At 37.8% G+C, this 14,651-nt stretch overlaps 1 protein-coding gene across 3 annotated transcripts in view; it reads left to right on the top strand.

Moving 5' to 3' along the window:
• Positions 1-786: 786 nt before the first annotated feature.
• Positions 787-14,651, top strand: part of pik3c2a (phosphatidylinositol-4-phosphate 3-kinase, catalytic subunit type 2 alpha) — a 60,564-nt gene continuing 46,699 nt past the window's right edge. The window contains exons 1-2 of one of the 3 annotated variants that reach the window (XM_079824999.1): positions 787-855; positions 9,367-10,507. In XM_079824999.1, coding sequence (XP_079681125.1) covers positions 9,431-10,507 — 1,077 coding nt within the window. In that variant the 5' untranslated portion in view covers positions 787-855; positions 9,367-9,430. Of the gene's footprint in view, positions 942-9,366; positions 10,508-14,651 lie in introns of all 3 variants that reach the window. The other 2 variants (XM_079825000.1, XM_079825001.1) reach the window with 2 other exon arrangements.

The following is a 14,651-nucleotide window of genomic DNA, read 5'->3' on the forward strand; positions in this document are numbered from 1 at the left end:
AGCTACATCAACACATTGAATAATGCTGTGTGTTTCAAATGGCCTTGACAATAGACTTTGATACACAGTCTCTTTTGTAGAATCTTACTTCAAGTTCATTGAATATTTAATTCATTTATATAAAAATCAACTATACGAACAAATCAAAGTTTAAATGTAAAATGCAAAAATAAGTATTTTACATCAAGATAATGGAGAGACGATTTGTGGTATTCTGATTCGTAAAAACAAAACAAAGAAATAATAAACAAGCCCCATTTACAATACAATAATAATAATGCAAATTATATACATAATTGATATACATTTTTGAAATCATTTATAAAGTAGGTTAGTTTGGGGTCAGACCATTTCATTTTATGAATGTGAGACTTTCCCATTCAAATTTAAAATGAATATTTTAAAAAAATATCCTTTATCTTGATCAATTTCATGGTCAAGCAAGTTATGGAAATGAACGAAGTTGATATGCAAATATGGCATAGCATTTGAAAGACATTATTTTACATGGACAATCAAAACAAACAATAAAATACTTAAAATGGCGGCATTGTTTGGGATACAGAAGCAGGGCAGACATTTATATTCAACCCGAAACCCCGGCTTTCTGTGATAATACATGTAATGTAAAATAAATACTTAATACATTAACAGCAGGTGGCATCGATGCACTATGTTAGTTTGCTAGACAACCAAAAGAAGCGTGATGTGTTTTCTGACCTCCAGGTGTCGCTGTTTCCCCGCGATCTTTACTCTCCGATCTCCAGCAGGAACTGACGTTTGTGTCTACGACTACATGAGCAAATTTTCCAGCTGGAGGAAAATGTCCAGCGTCAAAGATCCGAGAGTCTGAAGGTGGGAATCGTCCTTTATTCACACAAATTCTTGCTATGCCGTTAAGTTTACCCGTCAGCTCTGTTCTTCTGCCTACCGGAAGTACGGTGTGTTCTGCTAGTCTGAGTATTTGTGTTGTTTGTTTTTCTTCTGCTTGTGTTTTCACTTTTGTTGGCGCGTTGAGTGCGCCGAAATTCCGAAACATTTGCACAAACATTGCGTAAAGTTTCTCAAACTACTTTCTACGAGAGATATATTGTTTAAGTGTTTAGACATGGTCTTTTGAGATGTTTTACAACATCGAGCTGTTCGTGGCAGGTCATTTACTATGCTGACAGCTATATTTGATTAGAAATATTAATCTGTATTTATTGGCAATCTAGAGACTGTTGTTATGCTAATGTGCCTATTTTTGGCGCATACTTTGCAACCTTTATCAACTTTTATTTAGTTTCTGAAATGTCTTTCAAACTGTATTAATCCTTTGTTCATTAAGGTAAGATTTCTATTTATATCACTTCTATTTGACACTTAAATTGAGCAACATTTCATCTAATATTCGTAATAAAAACCAGAACAGGTTCATGAAGTTTAGTGATGAAGCTCTAGTATCTGCTGCACCATCACTAAGTTTTTGCAACACTGGGTGAAGCCTATAGCACTTTAAAAATTTAACGTTAATTCTAATATAATAACTAATATTTAGTTACTTATTCTTTCATCTGTGTTTAAAGTTAAAATCTTGCTGACCATTTTTGTATGCAAGACAATATAATGCACTCATTTGCATATTTACTTGCATATTCCTGTGCCTTTTCTCATTTTAAACAAGCTGAAATTGAACAGTCGATATTGTGTGTAATGATTATAATATTATAATGTTTCCAATAGGAATAAATGCTCTTTTGTCTGCCGCTTTGAGTGAGTATTGTTGAGATAACTAACTGGAGAAGCAGGTTTTGTCTTGTTTTTTTTTGTGCCTTTTGCCAGGCATAACTAAAATAGGCTTGTAAAAATGTGTGGATTCAGCACGTATGGGCTTTTTAAAACTTAAACTGTAACGGTGGCATGTAAAAAGTGTTGCGTCATTGTAGTTATATGCATGAATCATGTGCCTTGGCTGTGCTAGTTGAATATGCATGCATATGCAACAAATTTAATTCAGTCGTGCAATTGTTGTCTGTCACGTAAACCGACTATATTGTGTTTACTGTAAACGGGACAGATATAATGACAGGTTTCCCACATTTATGAGTGCTGTAATGTGTCATCTATCATTCATGTACCCTTCTGAACTTTCTCACTGTCTTGGGAACTATCTGTCTTCTCTTGACTTGTTTTGCAAGTGCTTAGAAAAGCATCTGAAACCAAACTCTGTATTTCACAGTCATGCTTTGTGTCTAAAAAGTTTTAAAAGTGAGCCGATGTTTATAAACTGACGCTTTTAAAAGCCATGTGCATTATCTAGTTATTCATTTTTGTACTTTGAACTGGTGCATTGAAGCTTGATAAATCATTTTATTGTTAAGTACAAAAACATCTTTTGCTGACTTCCGTTATGATTTGACACCGTCTTTGAATCTGGGGGTTTTCAAATGTATAAATAAGTGATATTTTGCATTGTTAATACAGTGCAGTCAAGCATGGACCCACCATTCCCACAAGCTTTTGGCTGCGATGATTTGATGAAACTGAGAGCGCAGAGTATGTCACTTGCTTTTCTTTCTGACATGAAAAAAGAGGACGTTGCACACCATTGCCTGTTTTTACAGACAAGGCTTAAGCCTAGTCCCAGACTAAAATGTATGTTTTTGAGTTGCATTGCATTTACTTGCATTGACCTGCAAACTTGCATTGACATATCTTAAAGGAACACTCCGACTTTTTGGGACTTCAGCTTATTCACTGTATCCCCCAGAGTTAGAATCCATACATGCATGAAAAATAATACATAGGCTAACTTTTCGTCAACATAACCAACGTGACAACCTGCTTGCACAGAGAGCGTGCTGGGGACTATTGTCAGGCGCTGCGTAATATCATTTCGCCGCTGCACCCATGGTACAGCAGCAAAGTTCCTTGATTATTACGCAGGAATGAGAGAATAGTTCCTAGTCATATCGGCCTAGAAAATCACAACTTTTCATTTTCCGTCGGTCTTAGTACACGGTGTAAATATACACATCACAACATGTAAATCGTAAAATGTTGGCATTATTTTGTTACTTATTGAGCAGTCGGCTAGATGGAGCCATTTACCTCCAGTCTTTGTGCTAAGCTAGGCTAGCGGTGGGTGCGTCACACAGAGTTATGGCACGCACAGAGATGAGAATTGTATGTATGGACTTATCTAACTCTGGGGGATACGGTGAATAAGTTAAAGTCGTTGTGTTCCTTTAAAATATGTCATTGCCATTGTTTTGTTTCAAGATGTACACCAGTAATGTTTTTTTCTAAGGCACGTTTATAAAAGCTACTTAAATGTCCTAAGCCCTATTTGGACAGGATTAGTTTTACAAGGGTAGATGGAGTAATGTAATTTTACCACAGGACGTCTGTAATAGAGGTCGACCGATTCATCGGTTTTGCCGATTAATTGGCACCGATAGCTGATTGGTGGAACAATCGGTTATCGGCAAAAATCCACACCGATAGTTTTTTCGTGTTGCGTCCGTTGCCAGAGCGGCTGAGACGGCTGTCATTACACAGTACAAGAGCTCTGAGAAGGGTCTGCTGCCATTATATAGCATGAGAGTGGCCTCTAGAGGCCAAATAAAAACTCACTGATGCCTTGTGTTTACATTCACACGTGAGGCTGCACGGAGAGAGCTGACACATTAGATGAGCGTTTAAAACACTACAGTGAAACGGTATCAATACAGAGCACTACAGTACTTTTTTCCAAATCATTATAAAGTAATTAATTTCTTGACTAGATGCTGCATTAACAAATAAATAACAGCAGTGTGTGTGTTTGTCAGCGAGGCTGAGAGGACGCTAACATTAGCAGTACGTTACCTCAAGTAGTTAAAACAATGTGATAAAAACACACGCAAGTCCGACCCAAATGTTGCATATATAAAACTAGTGACATGAGAACACAAACTGTATCATCATGCTGCCGACAGAAACAGAAACAAAGCTGAAGCGCATTCATTTTTTATTAGATAATCTCTTTCTAAAAAAGCAGACTGGATTTGTATGAAATGGTAATGCTACAATAAGATTCCATTTGTAACATTAACTACGGTTAATAAATGCTATGGAAGTATTGTTCATTGTTAGTATGTTAATTTCAACATTAAATTGGGTTTGAATTTTTATTTGTATCTGTTAACCTTGGTTAATGCACTATGAACTAACATGAATGATCAAGGTACAATTGTATTGCTCGTATTAATACATGCTGTAAAAATGTATGCATAATGCATATAGTTCATGTAAGCTAATACATCCTTGTTGCATAGGGACTTGCATAGTGTTGCCTATGAAATGTACATGCATGTTTCTAGGTTATAGGTAAAGAAACACATTTGACCTGTAATATTTTAATGTTTAAATTATTTTCTGAAGAATTTGTTCTGTTAGAACTTCTCATTTTAATATTTCATATTTATATGTTTTTAATTTAGCACATTTTCATGGATCAGTACTGTTTTTTTATTTCTTGTTATAAAGTTCAGCACTGTTTTACTTGTTTTTTTTAAAATCCAGTATCCATTTAAAAAACTATCGGTCGATTAATCGGTTATCGGCAAGTGTGGTCCAACATAGTTATCGGTATCGGTAAAATCCACTATCGGTCGACCTCTAGTCTGTAATATTAATGGGCAATTCGCACGGGATAAGAAATCTCAGTAAAACTAACAGAAGTGGTGGAGGTAACTCGATTTAAGGACCGCCTTCACCCCCCGTCGTCATGTGTGTATTAAGTTGCTTCCTGATAGCATGTGTGCAAAACACACATAATCTAAACATAACAGTTAGGTCCGGTCGAACAATTTATTAAAATTAATAAATTCTGATTGGATTCTGTTGAGAATGGACACTTAGAAAGCTAAAAGAAATTTCGTGCCTCTGACACTTTTTTTATCTGAATGGTAAGCAGAAAACACTTGAGGGGTTGCCACAGACTTGTCCCACCGCCTATAACGCAACTGAATGTTTTTTCAAGCGCCTCAATATTTGAAAAACCGGGGAAAACAACTTTTAAACTGACGGAATATTTACATACATATTTACAGCGTGTCTATTTGCACATGATTAGTATTACCTGAGGTAATTTTTCCAAAAGGTAAAAGTCGACGTAATCTTTTCTGACATTGTCCGTAATGATGACTGAGATGGCGCATTCGGACGGGACTAAAATCACATGAGAAGCTCTGGTAATAATTACTTTACCCCACCTCTCCATGTTAAACTAATCCTGTCTCAATAGGGCTCTAATTGAACTAAATCCTGGCCTAATCTAAGCCTGGTCTGTGAAACCATCCTCCAATGTTTTAACCATTTGACCTGTTATAATGATCCTAAATATTATGTTTTGAACCAGAAAACGTATATTCAAGAACAACAAATTGCTATTTGGGTTGTCAGGCAACAAGGTTTTGCAGCACTATAAAAAGACTTATTATATATTATATAGTTGTTGTTGTTGTTGTTTTTTTTATAAGAAGTACAAAGTGTCATTGGATTTGAGCTAGGGCTGGGCGATATTTAAAAAAAATTCTATATCGATATTGTCAATTTTTACGATATTCGATATATATCTCTAAATGTTTGCAGTTCAATCAAAACAAATGGATGGTAACATTGACTTCTATGATGCTCAACACTCATAACTTAAAATCTCTGAAAATTTGGTTTAGGTTTTCATGACCCTTTAAATAATAAAAGACCATGATTTTCTTTTGCCCCCATTAAAAACAACAAAAACTATTTAGAACTAAATTAAATACAAAATATTTACGTTTAGTGCAAATTTAAGCAGCAAAATCTAGACCAAGTGATCACTTACTGCTTTTTATTAAATGAACACATGTAAATGTACCTGAAGTAGTGCACGTAGTCCATCTGCGATGATCATGTGTTCAGTCGGAAAGTAACTGGATTGCAGACAAGCGGATTTCAGCTCCCAGCCATCAATAAAATTAATGGTAAGACTGATATTGGGTTCGCAGGTTTGGCTCGTCCATAGATCGGAAGTGCATTATCTGAGAACGCTTCTGTGACAGGTGTTCGCGAACTTTAAAAAAAAAACAGTTTTGGGAGTTTCGGCACACGGCAAGAGAATGAATCGACCCGCTTTATTTGTTTAGGGACGACAGGCCTACCAGATTTTTCGTCAGATGAAGAGGTCGAGGCTAGTGATGGCTCACAGAGTTTCATGCATGGCTCGTACTGCACAGGATGCTGCTTGAGGTGATGAAAGAGATTAGTGGTGCTACCACCCCTCGTAGCTATTATCTTCTTGCACACATTGCAAATGGCAGTATTTTGATTGGTATCCGTTATCTGAAAACCAAACCACCCCCATATTGCAAGTTGTGCGTTCCTTTTGGAGACCATTTCATCATCCCCTCCCGTGTCTCTTTCCACACCTGTGTTGTTCGTCGTCTGCATTTTGCTAATGTGAAAAAAAGACCACCCCCCAACTCGGGTCTCGTGCGGGGTAATGCGTGACAAGACGAAAAGGGGGGTAATATTGGACGTTCGCCGTATTCTATGGGAAAGTATGCTTGAATTTGAAATATTCGATATTCACGATATTTTCTAATTTTACATCTTCGTCAAAATTATTGCGGTATTATCGCTAATATTCGATATATCGCCCAGCCCTAATTTGAGTTCTTAATGATTTAATAATGCAGCATACTAAATATTTGAGCATTATCATTTTGCATAATTGGATGTCTTACTGATAAGACATGCTTGGTCTCTTCTGTGGACAATGGATTGTTCCTGTCCTTGACTGTGATTGGCTGAGCCATGTTCGAAGCTGTTGTAAAACGCTCTATAAAGCATACCTCTGACCTCATTACATCAGTGGGCTTTACATCAGGACATCAGATGCAGGTCATTTAAAAAAAAAAGTTATTTTAACTTGAGCACAGCATTTTTACAATGCAGTTTCATGTGCACAATGGTCAAACAATGGAATTGTAGCGCAATGGATTGTACATTTTTTTTTTTTGCTGAAGTACTGCTTTGCTTGGCAGAAGAATTATTCATTTTCAGTAAATTATTTAAAAACTGACTGCACATCAGTTAAATTCTTTTATTAAAGCATAACGTTTTTTTAGCAACCGTAATCAACTAAACTCAGCGTTCCATTGTGCACAACACTCCTAAAATGACACATTCTTCCTTGCCTTGACTTGTTAGAGATGTATGTCTGGGTTCATTACTCCATGTTTCGTCATCACTGTCACCCTTAAATAACATAAATCAGCCCTGCTCTATTTTTGTGGGGTTTTGCACACAATCAGTGAAGTTGTGAATGAGGAGCTGAAACCCAGTTCTGTCTTGAGTTTGTACCTATTTGGTTCTGTTTCAATTGCAAGCTGGCATGTCTCAGGCCTGTAAGGCACAGGGAAATGTCTGGTATGTGCTTGTAACCGCCTGCCATTCACCCATTAAATCCGGAGTTTGACACGCCCTCAATGACCACTCACATGAACTGTATTTTCCTGCTGACGTTTTGCACATTTCGTAATCTTAAGATTTGTGAAATATATTATATATTTTTTTTCCAGATGATAAATAAATATATTTATTTATTATATATATATATATAATGATGAACTTGTTCAAAAATTTATTAAAACTATAAATGCAATTCGAATAAGATGCAATCAGGCAGAATAAGTTACCAATCAAATAAAATAGCCATATTTGAGGGCAGTGGATGATAGGGGAAAGTTTTTTATTCCTGTCCGATATACTGTAATTTCCACAAGGACCCACAAGTAACGATCTGTCCCTCACTTACTGCGTGGCTTTGCAACTTCCTGTAGAGTTTTTTTTTTTTGTAATAAGACTAATAAAATCTTGGTCGACTACACCTCTTCTCGTCAACTAACATTTAGTCGACTATTAGGGGTAGCGCTATTGTAAATAGAATCCATTGACGTAGGGATGCAACGAAATGAAAATTCTTGGCCGAAGCTGAATAATAAAACACTTGGCTGAAGGCCGAAGCCGAATACAAAACGTGTTTTTTCAATTTTTTCCCCATTTATTTTGCCAATTTTTCACCATTGCATAAATGTGCTTTTTTTTTACTATTTTGTCTTGCTTTAAAAATAAATTACAAAAAAAATGTTTTACAATACTACAATTTAAAAATATTTATTTAACACTGAACATTTTTAGCATTCCAGCAGACATTATACAAACAAAGCACTATAAAAAAAAATAAAAAAATAAAAATAAATACATATATATATATATATATATAAACTGGCGGTTTGAGCAATGAGTGGAGTCTTAAAACATATTGGCTATTGCATACAAGAGATCAACAACTATGTCAAGTTGTAAATGGATACATTTGACGTTCTACAGACACAAATATGCACTGGAGTATTTGCCAATATACAGTATCAACTGAGGGTGCTCTTGCTTGCATTTGAGGGTGCTTAGACAATTCAGCAGAGTAGTGTCTGCAAACGGCCATTTCTGCATCTTTCTCGGACACTTTAAAGCCTTCTTTAAGCCTTATGTATAGTCGATGGAGTCCGCGCGGCAAAAATGGCGTCATGGCAGAGTGCCAAGCGGTCGAGGCCTCTCTCACACACGCTGGTTGCTATACTTGATTGCGTCATCAAAAACCTCATTGTTCTATAAAATTGAGCTTATCTTTCACTTATTTGGCCAAACACCGAAAGTGCAATTTTTTCAAACACAAATATGCACTGAATCGTTTGCCCAATCTGTTTCTCTAATTTGCTATTATATTGATATATAGACAGCTGAGGGTGCACCCACTAGTACCCCCATAGATCCGGTCCTGATGGGTTCTGGGGTAAATATTTTTTCACAGTCGCACCCAGTAATTTTCAGTTGCAAATGCGACTGAAATGGTCGCACTATAGAGTCCTTTCATATGTAACAGCCTTGTGCATCTTTTTCAAGCTTCAGTTGCTGCTGAGTCAATTCCCTTTTTCCTGGTGTAAGGTGCAGGGTTGTGTTCATCCATCTTTTCATGTTTTACAAGGGCTCACATACCAAACATTTTAACAAAAGGGATCCATTTGTTTGATTCGGGACAAAATGTCATGCTGGTGTTTGTGCATAATGGATTAGCTCCATTACTGTGAGTGATAGAAGCTCATATTTGTAACCACACCATTGTGAACAGGATATTTGATTGTTAAAAATGACCCAGAGCGACTCTGTATATTAACCACTGCCTTTAAAAATAGCACTACTAGAGTGCATCATAGTTTGCACTGAACATACAATACATGTTTTGAAAGCATTGATGTACCCGACATTGAAATGTAATTTTCTCTCAATTTCCTCCCGTAGGTGCCTAAGTTCCCGTCTGAACCCAGTGGTCTCCCCATGTACAGAGCAAGGCAAAGCTGACACCATGGCCCACTTATCCAGTGGCAATGGGTTTAAGTTTGACAGGCCAGCCTCTCCGGGGGTGGTCCGGCCCAAAGGGATTGTGGGAAAGGAGGAGGCTTTACGCATGGAGGTAGAGGCCTTGGATAAAATAAAGCGTGAGAAAGGGCACACACTCCCAGTCACAGCGTCTTCTGTTAATCTCCTTCCCAAACCAACGGCGCAAACATCCACTAGCCGACAAGAGAAAGACCTCATTGTGTTCTGTGAATCAGAAACACAGAAGAAAGAACAAAAAGACACATTTAAGGACATCGATTTGGACAAGCTGACCAAGGAGGAGCTGGAAAAGCTGCTTCTGGATGACAGTTTTGGCGCAAACAAAATAACAAGACCTTCCTCTTTGCTAGGTTGCAATCTCAGTGCTTCGTTTCCTGGAGGACATGCGTTCAGCCCTTCTTCATTTCACTGGACACCCACGCCAACACATGCACAGACTCCCATTTTCCCCTCTGCTCCTTTCCTGAAGCATCCATGCTCTTTCCAGAATGGCTTTGGTCCAGCTATGTCTCCCTTTATTAGTCTGCCTGCCCAAACGACCCCCTTCCTCTCATTTACACCCATACAGCCACCTGCTGCTCTGGCCTACTCGCAGCCTGCCGTCACCCCAGAGATGGCCAAGCTGTTCGACAAAATTGCCAGCACTTCGGAATACTTGAAGAACGGCAGGTCCTCCAGCATGGAAACGGAATCGGGAAGCGCCAAGTCCTTGGAGCCAATGCCTCAGACCTCAGAACCTCCCAACATCAGCCAATTTGAGTGGCTGGACCTGGACCCGCTCAACAAGGAGGTGGAGGTCGAGGAGACTCCCACTGTATCAAGTGGTCCTTTCACGGAGAAGTCTGGGAATGCTAAAGACCCATGGGATGCGGTTCTTCAGGATGAGCCTGAAGTTGTGGATAATAGCAGTCCCTCGACACAGGTGAATAGCAAGGTGACTTTGGCAAACCAGCCGAGAAGAGCATCAACAGGGGCGGCCGTAACAAGAAGCCAGTCCCTCAATATACCGGCAACCTCAAGGGATCACAGCCCAGGCAAACAGGTAAGGGAACATGTTGGCACAGCCTTATTACCACATCCTCTTATGCAGAGTTAGGAGAACCTGCACTGGGCACCTGCAGGAGGAAGTAGAAATGATCCCAGTCAGGTGTCCTCAAATTCAAACCAGTTGTCTAATGTACATACAGTAGACAACTTAATATTACAAACAACTTACTTAACTATGAAGCAATGGAAAATAAATACAGTGGAATGTAAACCTGTTCTGTGTGAACTGCCCCTATGGCTGTAGCTGTCACGCTTTAAAAGAGATATATTTAAAGATTTTTGGGGGGGGTTTTATCAGTCAAGAAGCTAAAGCACAACATGCTAATTAAATAGCTAAAATATCAAAACAAAGCAAAATTTCCTAATTGACAAGTTAGATGATTAGTTGACCTTTGTGATCCATCCCGAATCGACAACATAGTATTTTTTTATGAGTGTCTCTCAGCATGGATGCTAGTTCTCAAAGTCCCCCTGTGGTGAAAATCACGTTTTAATTTTGTTTGCTTGCCTATGTGGTGTTTTTAATATGCTTTAAGACAAAACATGTGCAAATTCATCAGTCAACACCATTGCTGAGTATTTTCTCCTTAAATCTTCAGTGAACGCGGTTTTGAAATCGCTGGTGTTTCTTACATAACACACTACCTTGTAACAATCATGTCACCATGGGGCGGGCTTTAGCATATCATTAACTGCTCGGAAGCAGTGGAGTCTCAAGAGAAGCCAGGTTATCCCAATATGTTTTTCTGTTGATTATGAAAAATCGGGTAGATTTAGCAATATAGCGGGTGAATTATGTAGTACAATGAACTATATACCTCTCTCCACTGACATTCTAAGTTGTTCAAAGCATTTCTAAGGAGACTGGATGTTAGAAGGCAGCTGTCTGACTTTGAGGGTGCGAATGGAAACATTCTTTGTCTAACATTAGCAACACAATATTAGCTGTTTGATAAGCCAAAGGCTAATCATATTGATTACCGTTATGTATACAATGTTGTAAAGAGCGTTACCATTGTGTAGTGTTTACTTCAGTAAATTGACAGATTGGATTTCTGAGCTGGGCTGCGTTCAGCCTAGGGTGACCACCCGTCCCGCTTTGCGTTGTACCGCACAGCATTTTCACCCCTTGTCCCGCACGTCGCACATTGAGAAAATGTCCCGCATTTTCATCAGTCTGTTGGTTTTTAATTATCATATTAAGAAAACATGCAAGCGTTATTTTGCCTTTTTAAGAAAGCATTTCATTTATTCTTTTTGCGGCATCGTTTTTCACCTAGACATATTTAACAGCGCTTCGTCAGACGTAACATCCCGCCTTTCACAAATACAACAACAGCCATTTTTAAAATCCTATCCAATGGTTGAAAAGAAAAGAGTAAACACGGTCACTAGTAGGTTGTGATGGCTGTCAATCAAAATGTGGAGCGGATTCGTTCCATGTAGAAAACGAATGGATAATTCGGTAAATTGGTTATATTCTTAATATATAATATAATATATAAGACTGTCAATGAACTATTTTCATGTTGCTTTATATTTTATTCGTTCATTATTGGACTTGGTCAGATCTGATGCCTGCTGCCTTTGGGCTCAGTGATGTTGAATTTAAATGACATGTACAATGTTACATTGTGATGTAATGGTGTTTTCTGGAAGGGACTAAAGAACAAAGTATTTTTGTCATCTGAAAGGAAGAATACATATGTTTTTATTAAGTTAGATAGACATTGTGTATCAGTTTCAGGTTATGTTTTAGTGTCGGTAACATGTCCGACATTGTCCCACACAAACTTAGTAATTGTCCCACATTTGGTTTGTTTGATGGTGGTCACCCTAGTTCATCCCCGACAAAACATTGCAAAGCGTTTTTTAAACTGAAACGGTGCTGCGTTGAACACCCTGTTCTGATGACACAGGAGTTGAAACTATGGCCATTGTGTTCTTTTTGAAGAATTTTTGGAGCCTGCATGAATTTGGTATAAATACGTGTTTATTACTGCAAAACGCGCTCTCTGCAGTCACTGCCCTTGCCGTCCAGAATAAAAGAGAAAATCCCCATCCCATTTAATTAACTTTTTTTTTTTATCTCCTGGTAATCAATTCTAATTTAAATAATTTTATTTCTAGTTCTTACTTTTTTAATACCTTTATATTTTCTTTCAAAATTTATGTAAAGCACTTAATTACCATTGTGAATGAAATTTGGGATATAAATAAACTTGCCTTGCAATGAACCTAAAAATATAAACAACTACATCATCATGTTTATATGCTATATTTTTACTATAAAACTCTTACGACAATCACGTCTTCTAATATCTTCAATTGTTGCGTATACTGAGCTGCAGCGAACACATTTGTAAACAACTTTACTTGGACCCATTGTGCGAACTGTCTTTTTAATACCGTATGGTTTATTTACATGTTGCTGCTGATTGGGCTAACATATTTGACACACCCACCAAACGAGAGAAAACATATCTCAAACCCCGTTGCACACCGTTTCCAGGAAACATGTCGTTCAACCCGGAAACCGTAGCAAAGCGTTGCGCACCGGTTTGAACTTAAACGTGCCCCTGGTGTGAGTGAGTGGAGGCGGGGCTAATTTGCATATTCATGACTCGCGTATACTAAATGAAGCTAATTGTAGAGATGCATTCAAGCTTTTTTAAGGCATGAATAATTTTTTATGTCATTTTGTTCATTAAAGATGAGTTTTAAGTAGGGCTGCGCAATATATATAGAAATTATCGCAAATGTTCATATCGCAATATGCATATCATAACGGCACGCAATATCGGAATGATTTTAATAAGCTACTTCAACATTGTGAAAAGTGTACGTTTTAGGTTGACGCATATAGCAGAGAATAGACTGGACACACGACTGCTATTTATGTGACTTGCTTGACGTTAAAGAGTTATTAAACGCAATAACTTGCGAAAAACAACTCCTTGTAGTCTCGCGCTGTCTGCTCTCTGACACACACTGGAACGTGCGCACAAGCCGTTCTTTTTTTCGTGTCTTGTTACACACTCGAACTGTCAATTACACACACAGTTATGTCAAAATGGCTTGATGAGTATATAAACACAGTCGGTTATGCTTTAAGTGAACAATATCAGTTGGGGAAAGAAACCGAATGCGCGTCAATAGTATCCGTGCATTAGGTTTTAACAGCCTGCTAATACAGTAAACCTGCTAATAATACAGCAAACCTGCTAATAATACAGCAAACCTGCTAATACAGCAAACCTGCTAATAATACAGCAAACCTGCTAATAATACAGCAAACCTGCTAATACAGCAAACCTGCTAATAATACAGCAAACCTGCTAATAATACAGCAAACCTGCTAATAATACAGCAAACCTGCTAATAATACAGCAAACCTGCTAATACAGTAAACCTGCTAATAATACAGCAAACCTGCTAATAATACAGCAAACCTGCAAATACAGCAAACCTGCTAATACAGCAAACCTGCTAATAATACAGCAAACCTGCTAATACAGTAAACCTGCTAATAATACAGCAAACCTGCTAATAATACAGCAAACCTGCTAATACAGCAAACCTGCTAATACAGCAAACCTGCTAATAATACAGCAAACCTGCTAATAATACAGCAAACCTGCTAATAATACAGCAAACCTGCAAATACAGCAAACCTGCTAATACAGCAAACCTGCTAATAATACAGCAAACCTGCTAATACAGTAAACCTGCTAATAATACAGCAAACCTGCTAATAATACAGCAAACCTGCTAATAATACAGCAAACCTGCTAATACAGCAAACATGCTAATAATACAGCAAACCTGCTAATAATACAGCAAACCTGCTAATAATACAGCAAACCTGCTAATACAGCAAACCTGCAAATACAGCAAACCTGCAAATACAGCAAACCTGCTAATACAGCAAACCTGCTAATAATACAGCAAACCTGCTAATACAGTAAACCTGCTAATAATACAGCAAACCTGCTAATAATACAGCAAACCTGCTAATAATACAGCAAACCTGCTAATACAGTAAACCTGCTAATAATACAGCAAACCTGCTAATAATACAGCAAACCTGCTAATAATACAGCAAACCTGTTAATACAGTAAACCTGCTAATAATACAG

This window comes from Gobio gobio (genome assembly GCF_949357685.1).
Source record: "Gobio gobio genome assembly, chromosome: 9".
In the NCBI taxonomy this organism is placed as follows: Eukaryota; Metazoa; Chordata; class Actinopteri; order Cypriniformes; family Gobionidae; genus Gobio; species Gobio gobio.